The sequence below is a fragment of the Sceloporus undulatus genome, chromosome 2, assembly GCF_019175285.1.
Source record: "Sceloporus undulatus isolate JIND9_A2432 ecotype Alabama chromosome 2, SceUnd_v1.1, whole genome shotgun sequence".
Lineage (NCBI taxonomy): Eukaryota > Metazoa > Chordata > Lepidosauria > Squamata > Phrynosomatidae > Sceloporus > Sceloporus undulatus.
Genome location: NC_056523.1, coordinates 14,754,900 through 14,781,811, shown reverse-complemented (window position 1 = coordinate 14,781,811; position 26,912 = coordinate 14,754,900). Strand labels below are relative to the sequence as shown.

The following is a 26,912-nucleotide window of genomic DNA, read 5'->3' as shown; positions in this document are numbered from 1 at the left end:
TTGGATGTTATTGGATTTGTTATTTGGCCAATACGGCTACCCCTAGATGTCTTTTTGGATTTCAAGATACCGGATTTTAGCCGTGACGGGAGTCCAGTGGGAAGAGCCGGTGCACTGGGACCTTGCCATCTGAGGCTTCTGTCTCCAACAAAGGTAAAGCCATTTTTCTAATATTGTGACTGATTGGCACGCTTTGCCCCTACATCACCTCAAGTTTTCCTGATGCAAAACATGAAGGCTTCTTAAGAAACTCAATGTTTTCCACCTACATAGGAGCCTGTGGCTTGACAAAGGAAGGAGACATGCTGGATTCCAAGGAAACATCTTCTTTGAGTTGCAAATGGACATTACATTTCCTTGACTTTGAAAATCTGCCAGTGACTGCATGGTCAAAGGTGCAAGTGCCAGGCTGCAGACAGCCCTCCCTACCATCTGAACTAAGGCCAGAAACAGCAAAACGCAGACCGATGGCTAACATCTTCAATTTCTTTCTCCTGTTTGCCTGAGGAAGAAGCCAGTGTGACTTCGAAAGCTCACAACATGTAATTGTGTGCTTTGGTGGGCCCAATAAAGGTATAATTGTTTGGATGATATTGGATCTGGAGACTGGGTTCGAATCCTGGCTCGGCCATGTAAACCCACTGGGTGACCTTGGGCAAGAAGTCACACTCTCTCAGCCTCCTCAGGGGAAAGCCATGGCAAAAAAACCCCTCTGAACAAATCTTGCCTAGAAAACCCCAGGATAGCTCACAACAACAAAAACAACAACAACAAATTTATTAATAATTAATAATTAATTATTCATTATTATCAATATTTACTTATTGATAATTAACAATGACTAATTATTAACATGTATTATTATTAAATATTTATAATAATTATTACAAAATATAATAAATTGTTAAAATAAAATTATAATAAAAGTACTATAAAATATAATAATAATAATAATAATAATAATAATAATAATAATAATAAATAATAATTAAATATTAATAATTATTAATTACTTATTAATTAATTGTGCCCTGCCTCTCCAATGAGATCGAGGCGGCTTACAACACTATTAAACGCATTAAGATACAGTACAGTACAATAAAATAAGTCTAAGGGCACACAACAGTTGAAGGCTAAAAAGTTTGCCGCCACCCCCACCTAGCGGTCCCTAGCGCGAACTACAACAAAGAACCCTGCTCTGGATAAAGCTGGCAAAAGGGAAGGGAGGCGGCTTCAGACTCTGGAGCGGCGCCTTGTGATGGCGTCATCACTACGCCGCTAAGAAATAGAACCCTGCCGTTGTTTTGGTCAAGATGTCGGGCGCGCCAACGAGGGTTTGAAAGAGGGAGCGCCCGAGAAGCATGTACCTTAGCTTGGAATCCTTCTGGAGGTGAATGATTGGCTAGCCTGCGATGACGTCAGAACAGGTCAGTGCAAGGGGTCGGGTAATAAAGCGAAGGAGAGGGTGCTCCCCTATTTCTGCAAGTGGTAGCGTCCATGTTGGGGGTCTCTCAGCGGGCTCTTTAGGAGATACCATTGGGAGGAGAGGGGTCCCGGTGCTAGACTGCAGGGTCTCAGCGTTTTCAGGTAGGAAAAAGGCCGAAGTGGGTTTTTTTTAGGGGGAGAGGGGGGTTAGGGTAAAGAAAGGTTAAAACAGGTTTTAAAATATTTAAAATAGTAAAAACATATTAAAAATATTCAAAATGCACTGTATTGTATTGTGCATTGTACTGTATGCAGATATGGGGGTAAAGAAAGGCACAGTGGTTTAAAAATATTTACAATGCTTAGAATAATGCACTGTGTTGTATTGTATATTGTACTGTTTAAAAATATGGGGGTAAAAATTGCAATTACATACCTTTAAATTACAATGCCATATGCACAGCTTCATTGCATTTACATGTAGGCACATTGAGGAGGGAGCAAACTTGTTTCCTGCTGCTCCAGAGACTAGAATGGATGCAAGCTGCAGGAAAAGAGATTCCACCTAAACATTAGGAGGAACTTCCTGACAGTAAGGGCTGTTCAACAGTGGAACACACTACACTCCCTCAGAGAGTCTCCTTCTTTGGAAGTCTCTAAACAGCGGCTGGATGGCTGTCTGTCAGGGATGCTTTGATTGAGAGTTCCTGCATGGCAGAATGGGGTTGGACTGGATGGCCCTTGGGGGTATTTTCCAACTCTATGATTCTATAATTCTTTGAACCATGCGATCATAACATCATCAGAACAGATGTCCTTCTATACAAGCAAATGCCTAAAAGCAGATGTTTTAAGAGGGTCCACACCTCTTGCACCTTCCTAGTGATGCCAATGCTGAACCTGTTGTGGGTTTTTTGAGGTGAGAGAGTTTGACTTGCCCATGGTCACCCAGGGGGCTTCCATGGCCAAGCTGGGATTCAAACCATGGCCTCCAGAGTCACTGTCCAGTGCTCAAACCACTACGCCACATTGGCTCCTTCCTAAACACACTTCAAAATTAAAGTAGTTTGACACTACTTTTAATTGCCCTGACTCTATCTATCCTACAGAATCCTGGGATTTGTAGTTTTGTGAGACACCAGAGCTTTCGGACAGACCAGGCTAATTACCCCCCCCCAAACTACAAATCCCAGGATTCTATAGGACAGTGTCATGGCAGTTGAAGTGGAGGCAAACTGCTTTAACTCTTCTGGATACCACCCTACATGTTATTCCAAAACCAAACTACAAATCCCAGGGTTTAGATTTAAGAACAAAACAAAACCCCTTTTCTCAACCTTGATAACAAATAACACCCACTAGCAGTGGCATCACTACTAGTTGGAAATGAAGGGACACCACAACAGCAACAACTTGGGAGTTCTGGGGTGCTTGTGGTGGAGGGTTATTTTTATGCACTTTCCTCTGTTGTTTTAGAGCAAAATTGGCCTGGAAATCATGCCAATTAAAATAAAAAGATTGGACAGGTTTAGAAGGAATTAGGAAACTTGGCGAGAGGCTTCAGGGGCCACAAACGTTGTGTGCAGAGGTGGTTGCAGCTTCTGACCCACACTTTGTTCACCTCTTGCAAAATTCCTGCTTGTCGATAATCCAGTGTGAGGCTGTTGGGAGCTGTAGTCTAAAATATCTGGACTATAGTTGGGGATGGGGAAGGCCAATGTGTTGTCAGAGAAAAAGAGTTTAGCGGATGTGTTTAGGGAAAGTTGGATTTCACAATCTCTCTTCTCCCTTGCCTGTCGCAGTCGCCCATGAAGCCAGCTCTCAACCCCGAGACTTGCCTCCGAGAAGATGACAGGGAAGTCCCCAAAGACTGCAGCGCCAAGCGTCAACGGACTGGCCCAAAAGTTCCCATTACCTTGCCTGTCACCCCTTCCCGCTACGATGGCCCCTTTCCTTTCTACCGGCGACCAGCCGAAATGGGACACTTTTCCCTCGATGCCCAGCGCTGTTACCACGGGGATGCCCGCCAGCTTCGCTATTATGTCCCCCCTCCTGCCGAGGGCCCTTCCCCTGGATTTGACCTCAGGGATGGCTACCGAGACCGCTATGTGCGGTATGATGAGAATGTCCGCGAGGGACTGGACCATCTCCTGAAATGGATCGCTCAGAACCGGAAGTTGTTACCGACTGAGGACAAGGGGTAAGGACAGGGCACCTTGATTGGTCGCTTGCAAGTCTATAGTCAGAGCAAGGAAGGATTACAATGTGAGGAATTACAAAATTCATCCTTTTTGGGCACAGGGGACTTGTTTTAGCCCTTTTGTCATTGAGGTCCAAAATACACTGCAGCAATAATCCAGTGTGAGGCTGCTTTTATTGCCCTGGTTCAGTGCGAGGGAATCCTAGGAATTGTAGTTTATATGTGGCGCCAGAGTGCTCTGATAAAGAAGGCTAAATGTCTCACAGAACTACCCTTCCCAGAATTCCTTAGCATTGGGCCAGGGCAGTTAAAGTGGTCTCAAACTGCATTATTTCTGCTGGTTGACTTTTTTGGCACTTTTTTGTGCAATATCTCATTAGAGGCATAGTGGTATTTCAAGCTACTTGTGGTATTTCAAGAGTGGTCTTCCTTCTTTAGGTGTGTACAAAAGCTTTATCTATTCCTGTTAATAAAGTCACCCCTCCGTATCCATGGATTCTTTCCCCACGGATCCAAGCATCCATGGCTTGAAAATATTAAAAAATAGATATAAATTCCAAAAAGCAAACCTCGATTTTGCCATTTTCTATAGGAACGCCATTTTACTACACCACTGTGTTCAGTGGGACTCAGGCAGGCTTGTATAGGGGGATACAACCTTTTGTATAGACCTACGCTGAACAGGGCAGTATAAAGGCTTTATGAGGGCTTGTATAGATCCAAGCTGAATAGGTCAGTATAAAGGCCTATCTTAATGTTTCCGTAACATGGAGTATGCCTCCCCATGCCATAAGAAACTACTTGATCTCGGGTTTGATATTACATCTATCTCAAAATGTTGAAATCTTACTTTATTGGATGACAACTCCTGGATCCCCTTCAGTCATTAAGGGGACTACTCATGCTGGCTGAGGGATTTACCATACTGTTGTCCCCCAATGTACCACTCCCAAACACTGATATCTAGCATAGGCCTGTTACAGACTGCCAAAATAAAGCTGCTTCGAGTCTCTTTGGAGGTATGCTATTTAAATGATGCGTGGGTCCTAAGAGTCCGGAGGTCGTGCCACAGCCACACTCCATTCCTAAGCATTGGAGTGCAGCTTTGGTGCAGCTTCCGGATTCTTAGGATGCATGCATCATTTAAACAGCATACCTCCAAAGAGACGCGAAGCAGCTTTATTTTGGCAGTCTGTAACAGGCCATAGTGTATGATGGAGCCTTATCCTATGTGGAGTATCCGTTCCAGACCCCCCCGCGTGTGCCGAAAAATGCATATGCTCGAGCCCTATCCAATCTAATGGGGATTGGATTCAGCGGCGTACATGCGCCATGGGTGCATGCGCCATTCTTTATATGGTGTGGGTGCACTGTATTTTATCCTGGCTAGCTGTGCCTGCCCCACGGTAACTGTTGGAAGGAGCTATTTTCCTTCACTTGGTGTAGAAGGCTGCATCTGCGCTGTAGATATAATGAAGTTTGACACCACTTTAACTGCCATGGCTCACTGCTATGGAATTCTGGAATTTGTAGTTTTGTGAGCGAGTTAGCTGTCTCTGTCAAAGAGCTTTGGTGCTACAACAAACTACAAATCCCAGGATTCTGAGGATGGCAATGGCAAACCCTCTCTGAATTGGGTTTGCCATTGCCAAGAAAACCCCGTGATAGGTTTGCCTTAGGGTTGCCATAAGTAAAAAATGACTTGAAGGCACAAAACAACAAATGATTTTTGTGTGTAATGGTAGTCTTAATCCTATCTATATATGTGTGTGTTTTAACGTATGATTAACCTATGAATTAAATTATTTTGTGTTTTTAGTTATATATTGTTTTTAATCTGTATTGTACTTCATCTTGAGACTTGTGGGGAGGCAGGTAAAATAATAACAGTAATAATAAGAATAAGAATAGTAATAATAGTAAAAATAATAGTAATTCAGCAGTTATTACCAGATAATCTCTAGTTAAATGTAGGTTGGGGTTAAGATGGATGCTTCCCAACCCTCACCTCTCTGAATTATTATTATTATTATTCAGAGGGGTGTGGGATGGGAGGGATCCATCTTAACTCTCCTGCCCCATTTAACTAGAGATCATCTCCTGTTTCTGCATACAAAAACATCTCTCCCAGGCCTTGTTTTATTTTCAACCACTCTGTCTTTCTCCCCACTGCAGGCGGCCACTGAATGCAGACTTTGTGACGTGGCGGGGGCACCTCACAAAAGTGTTGACAACACCCTATGAAACTCAGGAGGGGTGGCTGCTAGCTGTCAGTCTCTTTCGTGGGACCCTATATATCAGTGAGGTGGAGACAGAGGCTGCCCGGAGGCAGCGAGAAGAGCGCTCAGAACTGCTGAAGGAGCTCATGTACATGGGGTACAAATTTGAGCAGTACATGTGTGCTGGTAAGCTGCCTACAGGCTGTCCTGGCTTCTAGCCCTGTTCTCAGCCCTTCTGGTCAGTCATGGTGAGGTACAGCTGGGGTGGACAACACATGACCCTTTGTATGTTGGACGCTTGCTACCGTCATCTTGTCACTATTGGCTGTGCGAGCTGAGAGTAATGGGAATTACAGTCCAACGATGTCTGGAAGGCTACACATTTCCCCCAGTTGCTTTGGGAGGGAATTATTATTATTTATTTTATTTATATGCTATGTTTCTCCTAAATTGGATCCAAAGTGGCTGACAAAAGACACTTAAAAAACAGTTCATCTTTAAAAGCAGAATTAAAAACATCATCTCAAACAAGTTAAAATATAAAATCATTAAAAACATAACTAAGCTAATAGTAACAAAGCACTAAAGTTAGAATCATCCAAGCCATTGTATTCTCAATCACCATGAATGGAGGTGAAAGTTCGATAGTGAGAAAAGCAGATAAAAGGGAAATCCACTCATTTGAGATGTGATGCTGGAAAAGAGTGCTGAGGATACCATGGACAGCCCAGATCAAGCCAGAACTCTCCCTAGAAGCCAATGACTAAATTGAGGCTGTCATACTTCGGCCACATCATGAGAAGGCACAAATCATTGGAAAAGACAATCATGCTAGGAAAGGTAGAGGACAGAATCATAGAGTTGGAAAGGACCACAAGGGCTATCCAGAAAAAAGAGAGGAAGGCTAGATGAAGGGAGTTCCAAAGACTGGGAGCAGTCACTGAGAAGAGAAGCAACAATGCAGTGCTGTGACAGCTGCCTAGATCCCACCACCACCTTGCTCTAGTCTTAAAAGAACAGGGAATATGGCTTTATGCAGCACTGAGGCAACTTCATTCAGATTTCTGGTCTTAGCCCTCTGGATAGCATTGGATTGCAAGCACTCATCAACCTTCAATACCAGCTATGCCCAGGGTGGCCTGGTGAAAGTTCCAGTCCAACATCATTTGGAAGGATACCTGGAGCACAAGTATGGTTTTGTCTAGAATGCCACACTAAAAGACACTGGACTCACAAAGGCCTCTGCTACCAGACGTATCCAGATCCATGTCAGAATCCATATGCATGGTTCCGTCATGTTGGCATAATGATATTAGGGGAAGAAGATATCTGGGCATAGTGATATGGTGATTTAACGCTGTATAGTATGTTGGCTGTTGAGAGGAGGATTTCAATTATGTTAAATCCAAGCCTGGGAAACAAACGGGAGGGGCAGATAGCCAGCAGCGGAAAGGAGTTGTAGTTTTACGACTCCAGTCTTCCTGCCGTTGATCTGAGCTGTGAAACAGGGATGATCTCCTTCTTGAAGGCAGGGGAAATAATAACACAGGAGGCGGAAGGAAGTATGAAGTGTCATTTGATCTGGATCAAAGGGGAGCGATTGGGGTTGGAAAGGGGGGCTGGAGAATGTGAATATATTTGGGATGGTCCAAACGGGGACCTTTTCGGTTCTCACACTAAACCTGGGACAGGGAACTTTTTGTCTTGATATCCAGAATAAATCTTTAGTTTCTACTACTCTATGATGCTGTCTTAGTTATTGGGAACTGGGTCCACCGATCCTGACAGTCCATCTAGTAAGCAGAATCATTCTTCCCATAGTGGCCGGGAGAAAGCTGAGAGTCAGGCATGAAGTAGTGGAAAGATGTTTAACCCCACTTTGGGGGGGGGGGGGAACCCAAAAAAGCTGTCCTGAAGAACTAATAGCATGGGTGGTTGTGGTGATAGCAGTAGTTGTTGGTGTGGCCTCCTCTGTTTTAATATGGGCTGTGAGTTCCTTGAATCACATATTGTGAGAAAGTAATAGTAAGTAAGAAAGAAAGAAGATAGAGAATTTACTAAAATCTCTTCTCCAATATTACTGTCTAGCTGACTAAATTTCTCCTTCTGCTCCAGATACTCCAGATGGGACCCCCGATCCAACTGGGGTGGTGAACACAAATGAGGCTTACTGTACAGTGATTCGAACCCGCTTGGGAACCCACTCGCTTCTCTTCTCTGGGGAGGTGGATTGCACAGACCCACGGAGCCCATGGCCAGAGCCACCAAGCTGCTATGTGGAGCTGAAGACAAGCAAAGTCATGCACAGTCCTGGCCAGAGGAAGAGTTTCTATAGGTGAGGCAAAAAGCAGCAATGGTTTGGATCAAGTTCATTAGGCTGAAGAAAGTACAGTAGTGGCAAGAAGAGCCATTTCCACCCACATTTTAGAATTATATTTAAAGAGCAGTTTGTAGTGGTTTGAATTGGTTTTTAGTTATTTATCCTTTTGGGGGCAATATTGTTGGATTTTGGAATATTTGCACATATATAATGCGATATCTTAGAGATGGGGCCCAAGCCCAAACAAAATTTATGTTTCATATACACCTTATATGCATAGCCTGAAGATAATTTGATACACAATATTTTAAATAATTTTGTGCACAAAACAAAGTTTGTGTACACTGAGCCATCAGAAAGCAAAGGTCTCAGATTCTCAGCCACCCATGTGAACTTTTTTGGAGTATTTTGGATTTCAAGACTCCAGGTAAGAGAGACTAAACCTGTATTTGTTTGTGGGGAGAGACAAAATGCTGGGCTAGGAAAGGCTTTCAGTCTAACCCAACAGGATTGTTGGCACCTCGAATACGGTCTTTTGAATCTAATTTATATTCAAGTTAAAAGAAAAGAGATTCCACCTAAACGTTTTGAGAGTAAGAACTATTTGACAAATGAAACAGACTTGTCTGGGATATATTCAGGCATCTCTCAAGGCTGCATTGCACTGCCTAATTAATCCAGTTTGACATCACTTTAACTGCTACGGCTCAATGCAATGGAATACTGGGAACTGTAGTTTTGTGAGATATTTAGCCGCCTCTGTTAGGGAGCTCTAATGCCACATCAGACTACAGTTCCCAGAATTCCTTGGCATTGAGCCATGGCAATTGAATTGGTGTCAAACTGGATTATTTCTGCATTGTGAATGTAGCCTTAGAACAGCTTTACTATGTATTCCTGCATGATAGGGTGGCTGGACGAGATGAGCCTTGCAGTCCCTTTCAACTCCTTAAGTTTCTGTGATTCTATAAATGCTCATGCATTGAGCAGCACTATTGAAGATGGGGGCTGGGTCAGGGGGCTTGCAAATTCTGTAAGACATCAGTCAGCATTACTTGGGGAGGGGAGTGACCAGTTTCCATCACCCATGGTTTTTTTCCTATTTTCAGGCACAAGATGATCAAGTGGTGGGCTCAGTCGTTTCTGCCTGGAGTGTCTCGAATTGTGGCTGGATACCGAGGCCCAGATGGTTCCATTGTGGGACTGGAGACTTTTGAGACCATGAAGATATTTCAGCTCATTAGGGTGAGTCTGACTTCTCCCCCCAAAAGACCAGTTATGGGATGATCTTGGTAAAAAGGTTCAGTCAGCACCTCCACAGAAAGAGGTTCAGTGAGTATCAAATCCATTATTTGATTATTTTGTCCCATTTTTTTGAAGGGAAAGCGTGGTATAGTTGGTCTTCCATATACATGATCCATCCAAAATATCCCCCTCCCCCCCAAAAAAAATCCCCAAAAGCAAACCTTGATTTTTGCCATTTTTTAAATAAGGAACACCATATTCTTATGCCATACTGCTCTTACTATCAAGAAGTTCTCCCTAATGTTGAGGTGGAATCTCTTTTCTTGTAGCTTGAATCCATTGCTCTGTGTCCTAGTCTCTGGAGCAGCAGAGAACAAGCTTGCTCTAACCTCAATATGACATCCCTTCAAATATGTAAACGGGGCTATCATATTATCTCTTCACCTTCTCTTCTCCAGGCTGAACATACCCAGCTCCCTAAGTCTCTCCTCATAGGGCATGGTTTCAAGACCTTCCACCATTTCTGTTGCCCCCTGGATATGCTTCAAATTGTCAATATCCCTCTTGAATTATGGTGCTTGTTCTTTAACATCTTTTTAATATTTCAAACCTCTAAATACTTTAAAATCCTTAATTACACCTTAGCTGTTTTTACTTGTTTCTCTGTATTATTTATGGCAGTGATTCTAAAATGCTGGGATGGGACTTTTGGGAGCATGAGACTTGGAAGCCCTGATCCCTCCTCCTCCTTCCCTTCCCAAACTTTTTTACGTGTAAAATTTATACATTGAGTTAAATATTGAATTTATTTACATAAAATTGTTCAAATTTGAATGATGCTATTTCCTTATAAAATGTTAAAATACGAATATACATGAATTATGTGAATGAAATTACACACACTCAATAAACAAAATATTTCTATTCATATACTATGGCAAATGGGGGGCATGGCATCCATACGTAGATGTAAAAGGGGTCCCAAGGGTAACAAGTCTGAGTACCAATGATTTATGATATTACAGAATTGCCTTTACAGCTGAAAATGGCCTAAGGGCACTGCTGGTTATTTACATGCAAGTAAATAAAACCCAGAAAAGAAACCTTGGTTACAAAATTGTTTAGCCCAAGTTGCCAGTGCACCAGAGGATGGATTTAGCTAACTTGGAGCTGTTGGGAAAAATTATTATTATTATTATTATTATTATAGCGCTGTAAATTTACACAGCGCGGTACATGCAATCTTTTTTAGTTAGACGGTTCCCTGCCCTCAGGCTTACAATCTAAAAAGACATAACACAGAAGAGAAGGCAGTGGTGACGGAAAGGGTAAGGGTCAGCGTTCCTCGCTCTCAACCTCACGCCGAGGCCTGGACCAAGCAGATGGACTGGAGGGAGGGCTTGGCTTCAAAATGGAAGGTTAATCATATCCAGGGAAAATACATACTCACAAGTAGGATAACATATACAGAACATAGCAATACAGGAAATGGATCGATAACAGCCAACAACAGAACATCAGATAGTAAGCGACAATTATGCGATGCCTGGGAAGGCTTCTCTGAATAGGATGGTTTTCAACTCCGTTTTGAAGTGGTTAAAGAATTGATGGCTCTTGCTTGTGGAGGAAGGTTCCAGGAGTGAGGGGCAGCAAGTGAAAAGGGGCGAATCCGGGATGGGGCAGAGGAAAGCCTGGGCTGAGACAGAAACACCCTGACTACCAGAACGGAGGGCCCTGGTGGGAAGGTGAGGAGAAGAAAGGTCTGATAATAAGGAGGGGCCAGTCCATGGAGGGCTTTGAATGTCGACAGCAGGAGCTTATACTGAATGCGGAAAGGGAGAGGGAGCCAGTGAAGGGATGCCAACACAGGAGGATGTGGTCAAGCGTGGGTGGAAGTGATATGCGTGCAGCTGAAGCTGCTGGAGAGAGAAAGGAACGGAGGTGAGAAAAAGGAAGCCCAGCAGGAGGACATTACAGTAATCAAGTCGTGAGACCACTAGGGCATGGACCAGGATCTTGGCAGTAAAGGTGGAGAGATAATAACTACTCTTCTGGCATTATTCTAAGTAATCCACATTACTCTTTCTCCTCCCTGACAGGAAGACCCAGGCTGCTGGAAGCCAGCGGTGTGCATGAATTCTGTGCAGCATTTCTAGCTTTTGTGAAGAAAGTGGTGACAGAAGACAATTCAAGTGAGTAGTTGTAACTCTTCCTTATTCGGTATTGGGAACATTTTCCAGCATTATCTGGACGGTTGTTGATGGTCTTGCTTTGTTAATGCATTAGCCTTTTATATAATAATACAGGAGATATGGAAAATGTATAGTGTAAGCACAATCTTCCTTACTAAGGCATGTAAAACCATGTCGGATTTTTCAGGGATGGACACTTTGTACACTACTGAAGGTGTGTAAAGATAGACTTTGGCTGCAGCACCAGATCAAGTCCTCTGTGTGTGCACATGTATGCATGCATGGCATAGCCAAAGTTGTTGGTTTTCTGGTCTGAAACTTAGAACCAAAGAGCGATATGGACTGAAAGGCCATCTTGTTCAAATCATGCCCCTCCAAGCATCTAAAACAACTTGAGAAGTGGGCATCCAATCATTTACAAACCTCCAAGAGGAAAGCCCATCCCTTTTGAAGCCATCTATTCTACTGTCAAACAACTGTTACAGTAAATAGGTTCTTCCTAAGTTTAAGTGGAGACTCATTTCCTTATAATTTTCCTATAATTTCTGTTTAATATAATACCTGCCATTCCTCATAGGGCTTGATTTCCTGAACTTCGGCCATCTTGGCGCCCTCTTTGGACACAATCCAGGTTGTCAATATCTGTTTTGAACTGTGGTGTCTACAGGAGGCATGACCCAAAGCAGAACAGAGTGGGACTATGACTTTCCTTGATTTTGAAACACTATTCCTGTTAAGGCAGCTAGAATTGCATGGGGCTTTTTTGGACACACGCTCACGGTTGACTCCATGCATCTGAGGAAGCAGACCAAGTCTACAAAAGATTATGCTGCAACAACTTTTGCACAGTTAGTTTCGAAGGTGCGACAGGATTGCTTTGCATACTGATATTCCAGACAACACGGCTGTGTCTCGGAATGTTTACTGTTAACTCACTATGCTTAACAACTCATTTGCCTCAAATGTTTCCTCTAGGCCCTTACAGATGAGTGTGGAACTGGGGTCTTCTGCCACTGGGCGGTTCGAATTCGCGTTATTTGCGCAAAGTACACATACGGGGAGTCCTCCGCAGGTGCAGAGGCAAATTGGCCAATCCGCATCGCGCGAAGTGCATCAGTGCAGAAGGTGTCACCCAGTGTCAACATGAGGATTGGCCGATCGATCGGCCGCCTCGCACATGCTCAGTGGGGCCCTGCAGTGGTGCGACCTTAAACGCTCCGGGGAAAGGGGAGGTCCGTCATGACAGCCCGGGAAACAGCTGGAGAGCCAGCCATGCACATACAATCGCGATACAACATGCCCGTTACTGTTTTCTCTCTACATTCTTGCTTGGTTTAACGTAACCATGACCTTCCCTTGCAAAATTAGCAATGCCCGGTTCTGCGTGTGTGAGTTGTGTGTATGTATTCTGGGGGGGGGGAGCAGTTCCAGCGGCTGTCAAAGGGCTGGATGGCCATTAAGTCAATGGGGATGCTTTGATTAAGAGTTCCTGCATGGCAGAAGGAGGTTTGGACTGGATGGCCTTTCTTGGGTTGCCGTGATTCCCGCGCTTCCTCCTCCTCCTCCCGGCTTGGGATCCAGCTTGGGCTGCATCCCAGCAGGACAGGCGCGGGGCCGCTAGAATCGTGGCGATCGCCGGCGTTCCAGCGGCCTCCTCCTCCTCCTCCCGGCTTGAGAGCAGCCTAGGCTGGCTCCCAGCCGGGAGGAGGAGGAGGAGTGCTGGAACCGCGGATTCCACGCGGCCCCCGCACCTCTTCCCTGCCTGGGATGCAACCTAGGCGGGCTCCCAAGCCGGGAGGAGGAGGAGGAGGCTGCTGGAACCGCGATTCCATCCAGCGGCCCCCGCGCCTCTTCCCTGCCTGGGCAGCCTAGGCTGGCTCCCAAGCCGGAAGAAGAGGAGGCCGCTGGAACCACCGCCCCCCCCCCGCTTTCCCCTAACCGGCAAGAGGAAAGACCCACCGAATGTAAAATTGGAATCTGGGGGTCTTTGCGACGAGTTCAGGACTGCCATTCATACCAGACACTTCGCACGGAGATCGAACAGAGAAAAAATCCGGATATCGCCAATCCCTTATCAGCGCACTGGCCAACACGCTCCAAAAGAGGAGCCAGTACCAATTCAGTTCGGCAGCTCGCGCATTCACGTGAGTGCGGATTGGGCCATTCGAATGCTGGTATGATGGTACTTTGCGAAATAACGTGAATTCGAACCGCCCAGTGCAGAAGACCTCCAGTTCCACACTCATCTGATAAGGGCCTTAGTCTTTTTAGATAACACACCAAGTTTGGTGAGTCTTGTGATCAAGCATATGGGCTTGAATAGATTGAGAGACAAACACTTCAAATTCCGACACACTTTTTTGTATTGGGGGAGGCCATTGGGTGCTCTGATTGTGACTTATGGGAGACATAGTTGGAAATGTTTGGAGGGAACCAGGTTGGGAAAGGTAACTCATTCTTATGATAGTAGAATTTAAATTGGGCTTTGGAATATTTCTCCCTTCCCATAGTTTGGTCTATAATTGGCACTTGTGATTCAAATTAGCTATTTTTTTTTTTTTGAGGAATCAGGTGCTCTTCATGATGTGTTCCTTTAGGGTGCAATGTGGCATAGGAGCTAGAGTGTTGGACTGGGATTTCAGAGATCCAGGTTCTTGTCCCTGGTGAACCATGAAACTCGATGGGCAGCTTTCAGTCAGTCTCTCCTTTTTAGTCTGACTTATTTCAGAGGGTTGTTGTGAAGAGCAGGTGGGTGGTGGCTATGAGAAGAGCTCTGGAGGCCACCTTTTCTCTTAAATGTAACAATTAAGTTGCCCCTCCAAGTCTGTGGACTTGAAATCCAAGGACTTGAAAATCCGCGGAGGGGCGACCACCATTAAATTTAATGGGGCATGCACACAACCCGCATGCACACGCTACATTCAAGCCTATGGGGCTTCAATATGCATGAGATCTGGGTTGATTACAACCCTGGGTTTACTACAACTGGTTTTCACTGCTTTTGTAGTATCGCACATGTGATTTGCTTTCTTTCCCTGTCTTCACAGGTTGGTCCACCTCTTCGCTTGGGAGCCTGGGCATCCGGTTTCCTTCACTGTGCATCGTGACTCCGATCACACTTTCCTGCCCGATTGGTACGTGGAGGCTCTGAGCACTGAGAAGCCCCCAACACCACGGATCCCAGACTGAACTGAGCCAGGGGGTGGGGGGGACAAGCCGGTTTTGTACCTAGATGTTGGCAGGCTACAGCAGGTGGTGAGGGAGGTGACACAGGAAGAGGCTGGTAGCTGGTGTTGGAAAGAGTGGGAGAGATGTACAAGCCCCTTGGCTGCCATGAGAGAGGAAGGAAGTAATAAACTATACTGTAAATATGTTGCTTCCTAGCCGTACTTATGGGAGGTAGTTCCTTTTTCTTTTCATTAATGGCTTGCACGGGGGAGAAAATGGACCCAACTATGGGGGGGGGGGGACAGTGGGTCCAGCAGGGAACTTTTCATAATTGGATGCAATACACCATGAGCAGAACTTGGAAAGGCTACTTCTTTTGACTATAACCCCCAGAATCCCCCAACCAGAAGTCCAGTTGGCTTCAATAGTTGCAGGTGAAGAGTTGTATTTTCTGTCATTTCAGGTAGCAAAATATCTTGGGAGGTAGCCCTGCCCAGTGATTGTAGGCCACAGTGGGCAACTTAAAGGGGTTCTGGAAACTAATCCTGCCTCCACTCCCCAGGACCCACTGTATATGACACAAGTAATTGAAATGAAAAAGAACAAAAACCACTTCTGGTTTCTCAGCAACAACCACCTTGGGATGAAATAAGACACCTTATGTAAAGAAGAACTGCAGTTTTTGGAAGCTTCCAGGCAATGTGGGTTTTTTTTCTCCAATGGGGCAAAAAAACCTAAGGGTGGTGAGTGGTTCTGTAGTTTTTATATTATCTACTTTTGTTTTAGGCAGTACAGCTCCTTCCCTGAGTCGAGAATCATGATTTGAATTTTGAGGAAGGAAGCCATGACTACTTACAGCCAGAAATGCCAAAGCTTAAGGAGGAGGAAGACCAAACCCAAAATTGGGGAGTGAGATTTGCAAGAAATAGCTCAGTGGTAGAGCAACTCCTGGTAGACTAGGGCAGACTTCTGCCTGACAACCTGTATAACAGGCATATATTGTTGCACTGCAACTCCAATCAGTCCTAGCCAACCACCACAGCTAGTGGTACCCGATTTAGTCTGTAGAATCAGTATGTAGAGAGATTTTGTAGCACCTTTGAAACTAACTGAAAGAAAGAAGTTGGCAGTATGAGCTTTCGTAGACTTGTCTACTTCCTCAGATGCATTTGGTCTCTACATACTACAGCTAGTGGTAAGGGATCTTGGGAGCTACAGTCCAGTCCAGAGGGTTTCACAGTTCCATTTATTCCAAGGCACTAAGGTGAGCAATCTCTATCCACTGCCCACTTTCCTCCAGCGGGATCTGCTGTGGAATTCACCACCGTGAAAAAACAACCAGAAGCATCTGGAACTTGTCCACTCTGGCCTATATTTACTGGGACCACAGCAGGTCTTGCCTCTCATTTCTAGATATTTTGTTGCCTGAAATGACAGAAAATATGACTTCCACTTCCCTAGTAGCCACTTATATTTTGTAAAAGCTCTTTTTTAGGGGTGGGGGTGGGTGGGAGGGGAAGCTTTGGCAAAAGCAAAATATGCAACTTGTACCTTGTTTTAAAGAAGACTCCTCACTCCTGGAGATGCAGAGGGTGCATCTTTTTCACCAGCGCTACAGAGCAGAATCAAGTTCCTTCCTTTTCAGTTAAATCTGTAAAATTGTTGCTGTGATCCAAACCATGACAGCAGAATAGCAAACCTCTACAAATCCATTCATACTCTTGTTATCAGGTTAATAAAAATGGGCTAATTGACAAAGCTCTCATTTCTGTTGGAAGGCATTGGAACAGCCTTGCTTCAAGGAGGAATTGGAATGAGTCTCCTTTTTATCTTTCCTTGAATACCATGTCCTCTGGTCTCAGTGTTTCACCCACTTCTCCATTTGATAACCACTCTGCATAAGTATTGCAGCTTCAAGAGAGGTAATGCAGTAGTGTAGACCTTGCCAATAGCTATTGCCACAAATGATTAGGCACATTGTTTAGTGGCGGACAAGGCTTCCCACCACCAAATTAGCTTCAAGCACACATACACCAGCTTTACCTACACTAACCTTTGTCTACCACCCAGTGTACCTCTTCTGAACTTCTTTCACTTTTGTGAAATGTCACTGCATTTTATTCCAGCACTGTATCACTAATTCAATCTTTCCATCATTTCTCATTTCCCTATACATCAGTCTCCAGACTTTCTCTTACCTATTTGAAGAGTTCAGGGACCTTGCAAAGGAGAGTAGCACATGGAATTGCCTAAAGGCCTTGGGAGGAAATCAAAATCTCCCAGGCCTTTCTCCAGCATCTAAAGATGGTACTGCAAGCTACAGGAAGATGCTAATTTATTAATTTATTATAGAAACACCATACCATCCACCTCCCCAGTAACTAAAATAAGTTTCAGGAGGCTAGATACTTTCTGTCTTGCAGCCAAACATCATGTCATAGACTATGGTTTGTTTTTTAAAAAAATCTCTGTCCAAGGGTGGCTTAGTGTAACACTATAAAAATTAGCATAGGCTTTATAGGCTATCCAGCCCAACCCTGTTTAGTGCTAGGAATCCCAAGAACTGGGAGGTAGCTTCTCTTTCTGAAGACCACCAAGGAGGGAGCCAAACCTGCTCATTTGCTCTGTTACTGAAGATACCATTCTGGGATAGCAAAGAACAAACATTTGCCCTCTTCCATATTCAAATTATTTTTGCTTAGCTGCCTTTTTCTGAACTTGCTCCAGAGTGGAGCAGATGTTGTTTGACTTCAGCTCCCCAAATGGGAAAGAGTGCTATGGGTTGCTGTCCACCAACATCAAGAGGGGCTGCACTTTGCTGAAATCTAGTCTAAAGTCTTCTTAAAATGCAACCTAGAGCTGAATAAAGTATTCAGCTGTATTGCACAAGGGGAGGGGGGCTTTCTGTGTGTGTGGATAACCATGCAAAAATTACACGAAAATATTTTCAAGTGGATGGACTGGCAGGGAGCTTCAGGGATCACAAATGTGGATCCAAGGGCCTCAAGCAGCCCATGAATCACACTTTCCCCATCCCCATCATAAAGCCCTCCACAAGCAGCAGTTTTCTATTTTGAGCAACCATTGGGTCTGGGGACTGCAAGAATATGTTCACCTTTGTAGTACAGCATTGCCCTTTGCTTTGTGTGACCTAGAGCAAAGCTCACATCTCCACTCCCATTGACAATAAAGCATCTTTTATTCTCTGTCTCAGCAAGCTGCATTATAACCTCTCCGAGGTCAGAAATTAACAGACCAGATACACACAGTTCCAAGGATATGAAATAAACCCAAAGGAGCTTCACACCTCACTGGGTGTAGAGGCTGGCAGCAAAGACTATGTCTCTCTTGATCATGTTGGAAGCGGCTTCCATCTTGGCATGGAGTGTTGGCTCCCCAGTGACCCGGGCTGCATTGCGCATCTCACGACAGGTCTCATCCAGACGTTGGATACAACGGACGATGATCCCTTCCTGCACATCTGTCAGGCGGGCGATCTCTGCAAATGGCTTAAGAGAGAGACAACAGAAGCAGTTAGCTAGTGTTGGTTACTGCTGGCAGCTATGCTGACTGGCTGGGGCAGGATATAAGAAGAGACTTAGCCATAATTCTTGAAGGGGAAACAACTTCTTAATTGAAACCTATGCTGTTACTAAGACGGATGTGTCCCTCTTGACTCTGGTTGTATTCAATGTATGTGTTCAACTTGTAAAATTCCCATAAGAAAAAGATTATTCTCAAATGCTTACAACCCTTTCATCCCAGGATACAGGTTCAAGGTGTGAATATTAGGTTTGTTCAGACCAGTGACAGATACTCACAGCATCTGACTATAAATAACAGAACCACTATCTGTATACAGCATTCAAAACACTTCATGTATATGATAACAGCAACAATATTCAGCATAATAATAAAATAACGTGTTAGCAAGAGTATTACACATTGTAATTTCTTGTACAACTATTATATAGTTTCTCATTCCACAACTCTGTAAGGTAGTTCAGTGCCTTTCTTGTATTACAGGGGGAAAGCTGAGGCTTAAAACAAGCGTGACTTGCCTAAAGCAACCTCATGAGTTAATGGCAGAAGTGAGATGTAATGGGTCTTCCTGCTCTGCTACAAAATTACTTCTGCAGTTATGAAGTTACTTTCCTGCCCCTTTCCGTTACCTGTTGCCATACTTCTTGATCCAGGGAGGCGTCTGGGCCCAGGTGAAACAGTCACTGATTGTCTTTATCTCCCTCCTTCTCTTAAACATCGGGGTAAGCCAAGCACAGATTACTCCTAACTGCTCCCCAACCCTTCACACAAAAGATTCAATACAGAGACAAACTAACTTTGCTAGATCAGTTGTAAAAAGGAGTTTTCTGGTTTCCCCAGGGAGGTGTATGTGTTTGCCTTCATACTGTGGTGAACCTATGCATTTTATAGTTTCCTTAGGCAGGGAATACTCAGAGATGGTTTTGCCAGGTCCTCCCTCAAAAATAGAGCCAAAAGCACCTGGTATTTGTTGGCAATTCAAGTACTAACTAGGGCTGACTTGCTTAGCTTCTAAGATCATGATTTAGGCCCTTCCCAAGGAGAAGGAGACTGGAAATAGATCCAGTGCGGCAAACCACCCTAAGAAAGAAAGTTGACTTGGTCCAGAGCTTGGACCCTTACCATGCCACGGGCCCATTCGTAAACCACCTCCACCAGCCCAAATTTGTACTGCTCCACGAAGTCCTCCACCGATTCCTGCAGGCCACACTTGCGTTGGAGCAGAGCGATTTCCATTGCTACTGATCGGATGTGCTCAATGCCCTGAAGGGTGAAAAGGGATAGTGAATCCACAGCCCAGGCCCATGTAGAAATGGACTCCAACTTCCAGAGTTCCTGAGCACTGGCTGTATTGGTTCATGGGACGTGGGAGTCCAACACATCCGAAGGGCATCAGGTGGGTGGGGAGAGTTAAGAAAGCCAATTTTTCCTTTAGTGTTTGGGTTGACTTAAGAATGCAAGAGCTATACAGGATTTGAGAAAAGCCCTATCTTGTCCTGCATTGTGCTTCCACAGCAGAAAACGACTTGTACATGAGCTAGACTTAAGGGCAATGACCACCCAGAAATCATAAAGCTGGAAGAATCCTCAAGAACCATCCAGTTTAAATCCCTGCCATGCAGGAATACACAAAGCACTCCTCTGTTTAAAAACCTCCAAAGAAGGAGACTCCACCACTCCAAGGGAGTGTGTTCCACTGTTGAACAGCCCTTATTGTCAGGAAGTTCCTCCTAATGTTTAGGTGGACTCTTTTCCTGTAGTTTGAATTCATTGCACTGTGCTCATACACCCCAGCAGGTGAACTACAGAGGTATATTGAGTATGTATCTGTTGTGATGAGTAGCAATTAATAGCCCCAACCTCCATGACGATATTCAACTTCCTATAACAGCTGTCCCAAGTCAGCAGCTATCACTACATCTTGTGGCATTTAAGTGTCACAGTTTCCCTGTACAATGTGTGAAGAGTTCTCCTACAGTCCCCACACCCATTTCCTCACCTTCTGTAGTACGGAAGGCAGCTGTGGCTCCACCTGGGTGCGCACTTGGCAGACGGTGCAGCTGAGCAATGCCACAATTTCCTCAGGTCGCAAGTCTGTCAGGGTGTTGTCGAGGAGCAGCTGTGTCAGGAGAAGCTCGTGGTTGCTGATCTGGCGGGCCACGCTCCCTTTGAGCTCTACAGCCCCACTTTCATTGATGTAGCCCAGAGAACGGAGGACCTATGGGTTTGAAATACGAAGGAAGAGTTTGGCCATGGGGGGAGAAAAGGTGCAGTACCCCAGAGATTGTCAGACACAATACATCCAGCTGCCCCCCCCCCCCCGAACTTCATCTTTTGGAGAAACTAGAGTTCTCTGCCACAGAGACTACCAAAAACAATACACTGGGCGTTTGGTATCCATGGGGGTTTGGTTCCAGAACCTGCTGTGGATACCAAAATCCATGGATGCTCATATTCCATTAGATAGAATGGCATAGTAAAATGGTATCCCTTACATAAAACAGTAAAATCCAAGTTTGCTTTTTGGAATTTCTATATTTTAAAAATATTTTCAAGCTGTGGATGTATGAATCCATGGATAAAAAAAAAATCTGTGGATAAGGAGAGCGGACTGTACAGTTGGCCCTCCACGTTTGCAGCTTTGACTTTTGTGGATTTTGATTATTCATGGATTTGATTCAGAGGGCCTAGAGATTCCTAGAACATTTCTCTAGGCATTTGTAGGTCCTCCAGTCCAATTTCACGATCAGCTTCTGGCAGATCTTGACCCAGAATTGCACTGGAAGACCTAGAGATTCTTAGAGAGGTATTCTCTCAGATTAAAAAACAAAACAAAAACCACATGTTTTTTAATTTGTGGTTTTCTCATTTTCATGGGAGTCCTGTGTCCCTAGCCCCAGCAAATGTGGAGGGTCTACTGTACATACAATACAATATACTAAGTGAAAGCAGGTGTGTGTGTGTGTGTGTGTGTATGCCATCACTGTATCATATGCCCAACACACAAAAAAACCTTTTGTCCCCAAATGCCACACTGGCTCATTATAAAAGCAGCTCAACACATCAAGAAAAGCCTTTTTCTTGTAAAACAGTCTGTTGAAATAAAAAAGTCTTCACTTGCCAATGGAAGAACAGCAAGGATTTGAAAATGAAATGAATAAAACAAGGAAGGAGCCACTCTAGCCTTCCTGAGAAGGGAACTCCAGTACTTAGGAACAGCCACTAAAGAGGCCACACATCGTCCATCCCTATACTATGGGACTTTTAAAGTCTGAGGATGAGTTGTGTTTCCCCTGAGGCATCACCTGCTTGGCACATCTGTATATGAGGCCGCTCCACTCATGCCTTCCAGAGACTTACCGCAACACGTTGGTGATACTCTGGCAGCAGAAGAAGGGATTGATCAGAGAGCAGGAAACGCAGCTTCTCCAGTTCCTCCAGCACTTGTTGGCGTTCTCTGAACCGCACAAACTAGAGGGAAAGAAGAGAAAAAGGAGTATTTGCATGATAATGCCATCCATGCATTACTTAGTGACTACAAACCAAGAACAGGCTTTTGGAATGTGAGAAGCCTGAAACGGGAAACTGAACACAGTAAAACAAGAAATGGAACATATAAACATTGCAATACTTGGGGTGAGTGAGGTAAAGTGGATAGGAATGGGTAATTTTGAGTCACATAATTACACAGTGTTTTACTCAGGAAATTAAAAACAAAGAATAAAATGGGATGCAATTAACAGGGAGGAGAGATAGTAACAAAAACAGTGAAAGGACAGAATGCAAAGCCTGATCAAATCTTATCAATAAGACTTTAGGGAAAACCCATCAATATAATCCAAATTTGTGCTCCAACTAGAGGCAGAAGAATAACAATTTATAAGATTCTATGCTGGAGTCCAGGAAGAAATTGATCACACATCAAAACAGGACTTCTTGTTCATCACGGGGGATTAGAATGGAAAAATCGGAAATAGCAGAATCAAAGATTGTAGGAACATTTGGCCTAGGATCAAGAAATGAAGCAGGAAGGTGACTGATTTAATTTTATGAGGCCAACAGTTGGTTCATCGCAAACACATTCTTCAAGGGACCAGAAAGACAACGCTATATATGGACATCACCTGATGGCTAATATGGAAAATCAAACAGACTACATAATTGGAAGGAGAAGATGGAGAAGCTCCATTCTGTCTGCAAAAACAAGATCAGGAGCAGATAGCTGCACAAACCGTGAACTGCTAATATTGAAAATGGAAGTGGAAGTGGCTTCAGAGTTCCTGCTACACAGTTGCCCTCAGCATGTTTCCTATCCAGTACAGGTATATCTCAGTTAAAATGAGTTAGAAAGAGAAACAGCAGAATTGGAGTACAGTATATCAACAAACTGTAGTCCATCAACAGTGAATTGAACAGAGACAACGGTTTCCTGGCATATAACACACATTATAACACTAGCTAACTCCCCAAACTTATGAGCAGCCTCCGAGCCCAGTGTGGAGACCTGTTATGGCAGAAATAAGTCCCAACTGCAGTCCATCAGCAATACTCTTTTTTTTTTATAGGAAGAGAAACTTGTATGTCGTCTCCCCCCCTGCAAATAAAGCCTACACAACTGAAATCAGAGAATTTCTGAAGGCTGAACTGTGCTTTTGTAGAGAATCTTGGAAAGTACACCCAGATGCGTAAACACAGGTTAACCCTCTCCTTCAGTCATATCAGGAATGGAAAACACAAACTGCAAATTCCTTCAGCCCTATTCCACTCAACAAATGGCCTGGGCTCATAGGAGAGAGTCCAAAAACTGCTGAAGGCTCACACTTTTCCATTCCTGATTTACTTCAAACATTGGTGCTTAGGAAAGTTATTATTATTATTATTATTATTATTATTATTATTACTACTACTACTACTACTATTATTATTATTGGGTGACTATGCCTAGAATTTTCCAGCTATGTACACAGCTGTACTTTGTTTTAATGTGTTGTAAGCTATCTTGGGTCCCATGCTATGAGGAAGGTGGGATATATATTAAACAAGTAACACAAAATAAATATGGAAATTATGGGTCTTTAAACATTAGTGGCAAGTGTGGTCCTTCGGATATGTTTCGACTGCAATACCCATCATCCGTAGCCAGCAGAACCAATAATGAAGTACTGTGAGCTGCAGTCCACAGGCTTCCCCAACTCTGGCCACTAAAATCACAGAATCAAATCATAGAGTTGGAAGAGACCACAAGGGCCCTCCAGTCGAACCCTCTGCCACGCAGGGACTCACAATCAAAGCACCCCCAACAGATGATTTGGCTTATGTTGGCTGGGGAATTCTAGGAGCTGCAGCCCAAGAAAACAAACAAAAACCACACTTCCCCAAGATCTTCAGGAAAAGCCCCAGTCTCCCTAGTTTTTGATTCCAGCACTGTTCAGCGTATCACCCAAGACGTGTCACTGACCTCCATGTGGAAACGGGGACTGTGAACACACTGAAACCCCGTCAAAACCTCTTCCAATTGTCGGGCCTTCATCACACCCTCCACAACTTCCAGGTCCTTCAGCTGAAGGTCGTTGATGGGGTTCAAGAGCGGGAGGCCTTCAGGGTCGCCTTCAGCCAAGCGCAGCAATTCTTGAGTGGCTGTGGCTGCAGATGGTCCAGGTGGGTCATTCCTGCATGTGGTGAGAGCAGGGATAAGGAGGGGACTCCACAAAACTTTTTTATCCTTGAACCCCCCCCCCCAAAAAAATCTCCTTTTTTTAACCCATGTGCACAAGATCCTCAAATGTCTACTCTGGCCCTCAAGTCTGCAGTTGGTTTGCAACTGCAGCGTCTGTGTAAATGGTGTGCTGTTTTCTAATTCTTTTATTTTACTATAATTGAAACCACTTTTAAATATGCTTAAGTGTTTCAACTGTTTTCTGGCAGGCTTTTAATAATTGTAACATTTAATTTCTTTTTAAATTTTGTACATTAGCATTTTAGCTGGACCTTTTAAATTATTCTAAGCTGCTCTGAATCCCATTTGGGAGAAAGGCAGGATATAAATTCAGCCAATGAATAAATAACAATAAATCAAGTTGATATTTTAATGTTACCCTCAATATGCTGTTGGTTGATCTGGTTCAAAACTTAGAACCAGAGTTGGAATGGACTGAAAGGACTATCTTGTCTGAAACACACCCCTCCAATGCAGGAGTACATAACTAAAGCCCACCTGAAAGGTGGCCATTCAATTATTAGTTTTTTGTGGGTTTTCCCAGCTATGAGGCCATGTTCTAGAAGAGTTTTTTCCTGATGTTTTGCCAGCATCTGTGGCTGGCATCTTCAGAGAATGCTGGCATGGAAGTGAGTGGAGAATATATACTGTGTGACCCCTGGTTGAAAGGAAGTGATTTACATGTTAATCTCTGAAATGGTCTGTTGTTGAATGGCAAGGCTTTAGGGTGTCTATTCAATTAGTGATCCATTGTCTGCTGGGAAATACCCTGACCCTGAGTGGTGTTCATTTGCATGTTTTGAGTTTTGATTTTGTTTTTTTTGAGGACTGGCAGCCAAACCTTGTTTACTTTAAGGGTTTTGTCTTTCCAGCTGAAGTTGTCCAGGTGTTTGTGGATTTCAATGGCTTTCCTGTGCATCCCGTCTGGAAAAAACTCTTCTAGAACACTGCCACATAGCCTGAAAAACCCACAAAAAACTATGGATGCTGGCTGTGAAAGCCTTTGACTTCACATTGTAACCCTCAATGTTTGTCATATGGAAGAGGGAGCAAGCTTGTTTTCTGCTGCTCCAGAGAACAGGACCCGGAACAATGGATGCAAGCTACAGGAAAAGAGATTCCACCTGAACATTAGGAGGAACTTCCTGACAGTAAGGGCTATTCGACAGTGGAATGCACTCCCTTGGAGGGTGATAGAGTCTCCTTCCTTGGAGGTCTTTAAACAGAGGCTGGATGGCCATCTGTCAGGGATGCTTTGATTTGGATTTCCTGCATGGCAGGGGGTTGGACTGGATGGCCCTAGCGGTCTCTTCCAACTCTACGATTCTATGATTGTGTGGCCTTCACAGGCGTTTTCAGTATCATTTTTTGGAGGAACCATTATGAGGGACATTTTGACCTTACAGGATGTGTAGGGAGATTATCAACCTGAACTACTTTGTAACGATTCAAACAGTAGGACAGCCAGGTCCAACCAATTTCATCTGATTTTGAATCTGAGCAAGATGGGTCCTGGTAAGTACTTGAATAGTGACCACCAGGGACTTTCAGACTTTCTCTGGTGTAAATCTATGTTGTTGTTGTAAAGTGCCTTCAAGTCAACTTTGACTCATGGCAACCATGCAAATGAGTAATCTCAAAGCCCCTCTGTCTTCACTTGCTCTGCTCAGGTCCCGCAGGTTCAGGGCCATGGCCTCCTTGGTTGAATCTATCCATCTAGTATGTGGCCTTCCTCTCTTTCTGCTACCCTCTAGCTTTCCTAGCATTACTGACTCTTCCAGTGATTTATGTCTTCTCATTAAGTGATTGAAGTACATATAGTTGCTGAATAAAGTTTTTTTGAGTTTACCACTGCAACATCTGGAAGGCATTTGTTGTGACACTATCAGGCAATGGAGTTGGAAGTGGGGACTCCAGCTATGAAACCAGTCATGTCGAGAGAGTGGGAGCAGGGGATGGGGATATACATGGAGTATCTACACCCTCCACCTTTCCCCCCCTCCTCACATCCCAAGAACAGCATGTGTTTCTGCTGAGGTCAAGGACCCATTCCGAGGCATCCTACAATGCTGAGCTTGAAGGCCAAATGTGGAAATCACAATCCTCCAGGTACTGCTGGACTCCCGTTGCCATCGACTCTGTCAGTCTGAGGCAGTTCAAAAATATCTGAAGAGGCAAACCTTGCCCATTTCTGTGATAACCTCCACAGAAGTATCAGAAGCTGCCTTATACCAGGTGAGACTGTTGGTCCATTTAGCCCAGTGTAATCTACACTCATCAGCAGTGGCTATCCATGGTCATGTGCAGAGAAGGATCTTCCTATCTCTGACTGATGGACATGCGAGTGATTGAATTCTATGTATGCTGTACAACGTGAACAAAGCTTGACAGGAACAGAAAGCTGGCAGAAAGAGAATTAACTAATTGGAAATGTGGTGTTGGAAGAGAGTACCATGAATATCATGGACAGCTAAAGAGAGATGGATGGATTCAATCAAGGAAGCCATGGCTTCTGCTTCTACTGCTATTAGCAGACTATATCTATAACACAATGGTTGCTTTTTGGCCTTGCATGTGTAGAGTGACTTATGTACAGTACAGATTACTCATGACAACCAAATGCAGGTTATAGCCATCAAATTACAAAAATAATTAAAACCCTTTAAAACTTCCACAGTCAATTAGCTCTATAACATATAGAGCAATATGTTTACACTAAAAGTTACAAAAATATTTCATACAAAAACATATCACAATTTTTCATTATCCATTTAAATTAATATAATCTGTTTACTGCAGATTCCCATGCAGGCCTTTATCCTCAAAATCTAATCTAAGTTAGTGTTGAACATAACAGACTTAGTTGTGTTAGCTAACAAGTACA

The 26,912-nt window shown here is 44.0% G+C and overlaps 2 protein-coding genes across 3 annotated transcripts in view; one reads left to right on the top strand and one right to left on the bottom strand.

The window, feature by feature from the left end:
- Positions 1 to 1,044: 1,044 nt before the first annotated feature.
- DXO (decapping exoribonuclease) lies at positions 1,045 to 16,523 on the top strand. The gene is given in 8 exon segments (XM_042451137.1): positions 1,045 to 1,427; positions 3,228 to 3,625; positions 5,801 to 6,030; positions 7,960 to 8,179; positions 9,274 to 9,409; positions 11,509 to 11,542; positions 11,545 to 11,605; positions 14,649 to 16,523. Coding segments are annotated over 8 exon segments (1,236 nt in total). The 5' UTR covers positions 1,045 to 1,412; the 3' UTR covers positions 14,791 to 16,523.
- A 1,426-nt stretch (positions 16,524 to 17,949) lies between these two features.
- SKIV2L (Ski2 like RNA helicase) overlaps positions 17,950 to 26,912 on the bottom strand; it is a 35,405-nt gene continuing 26,442 nt past the window's right edge. For both annotated transcript variants that reach the window (XM_042451124.1, XM_042451123.1), the window contains exons 25-29: positions 23,771 to 23,981; positions 21,673 to 21,783; positions 20,312 to 20,530; positions 19,435 to 19,575; positions 17,950 to 18,278 (exon numbers count right to left, since the gene is read on the bottom strand). In XM_042451124.1, coding sequence (XP_042307058.1) covers positions 18,078 to 18,278; positions 19,435 to 19,575; positions 20,312 to 20,530; positions 21,673 to 21,783; positions 23,771 to 23,981 — 883 coding nt within the window. In that variant the 3' untranslated portion in view covers positions 17,950 to 18,077. The remainder of the gene's footprint in view (positions 18,279 to 19,434; positions 19,576 to 20,311; positions 20,531 to 21,672; positions 21,784 to 23,770; positions 23,982 to 26,912) is intronic.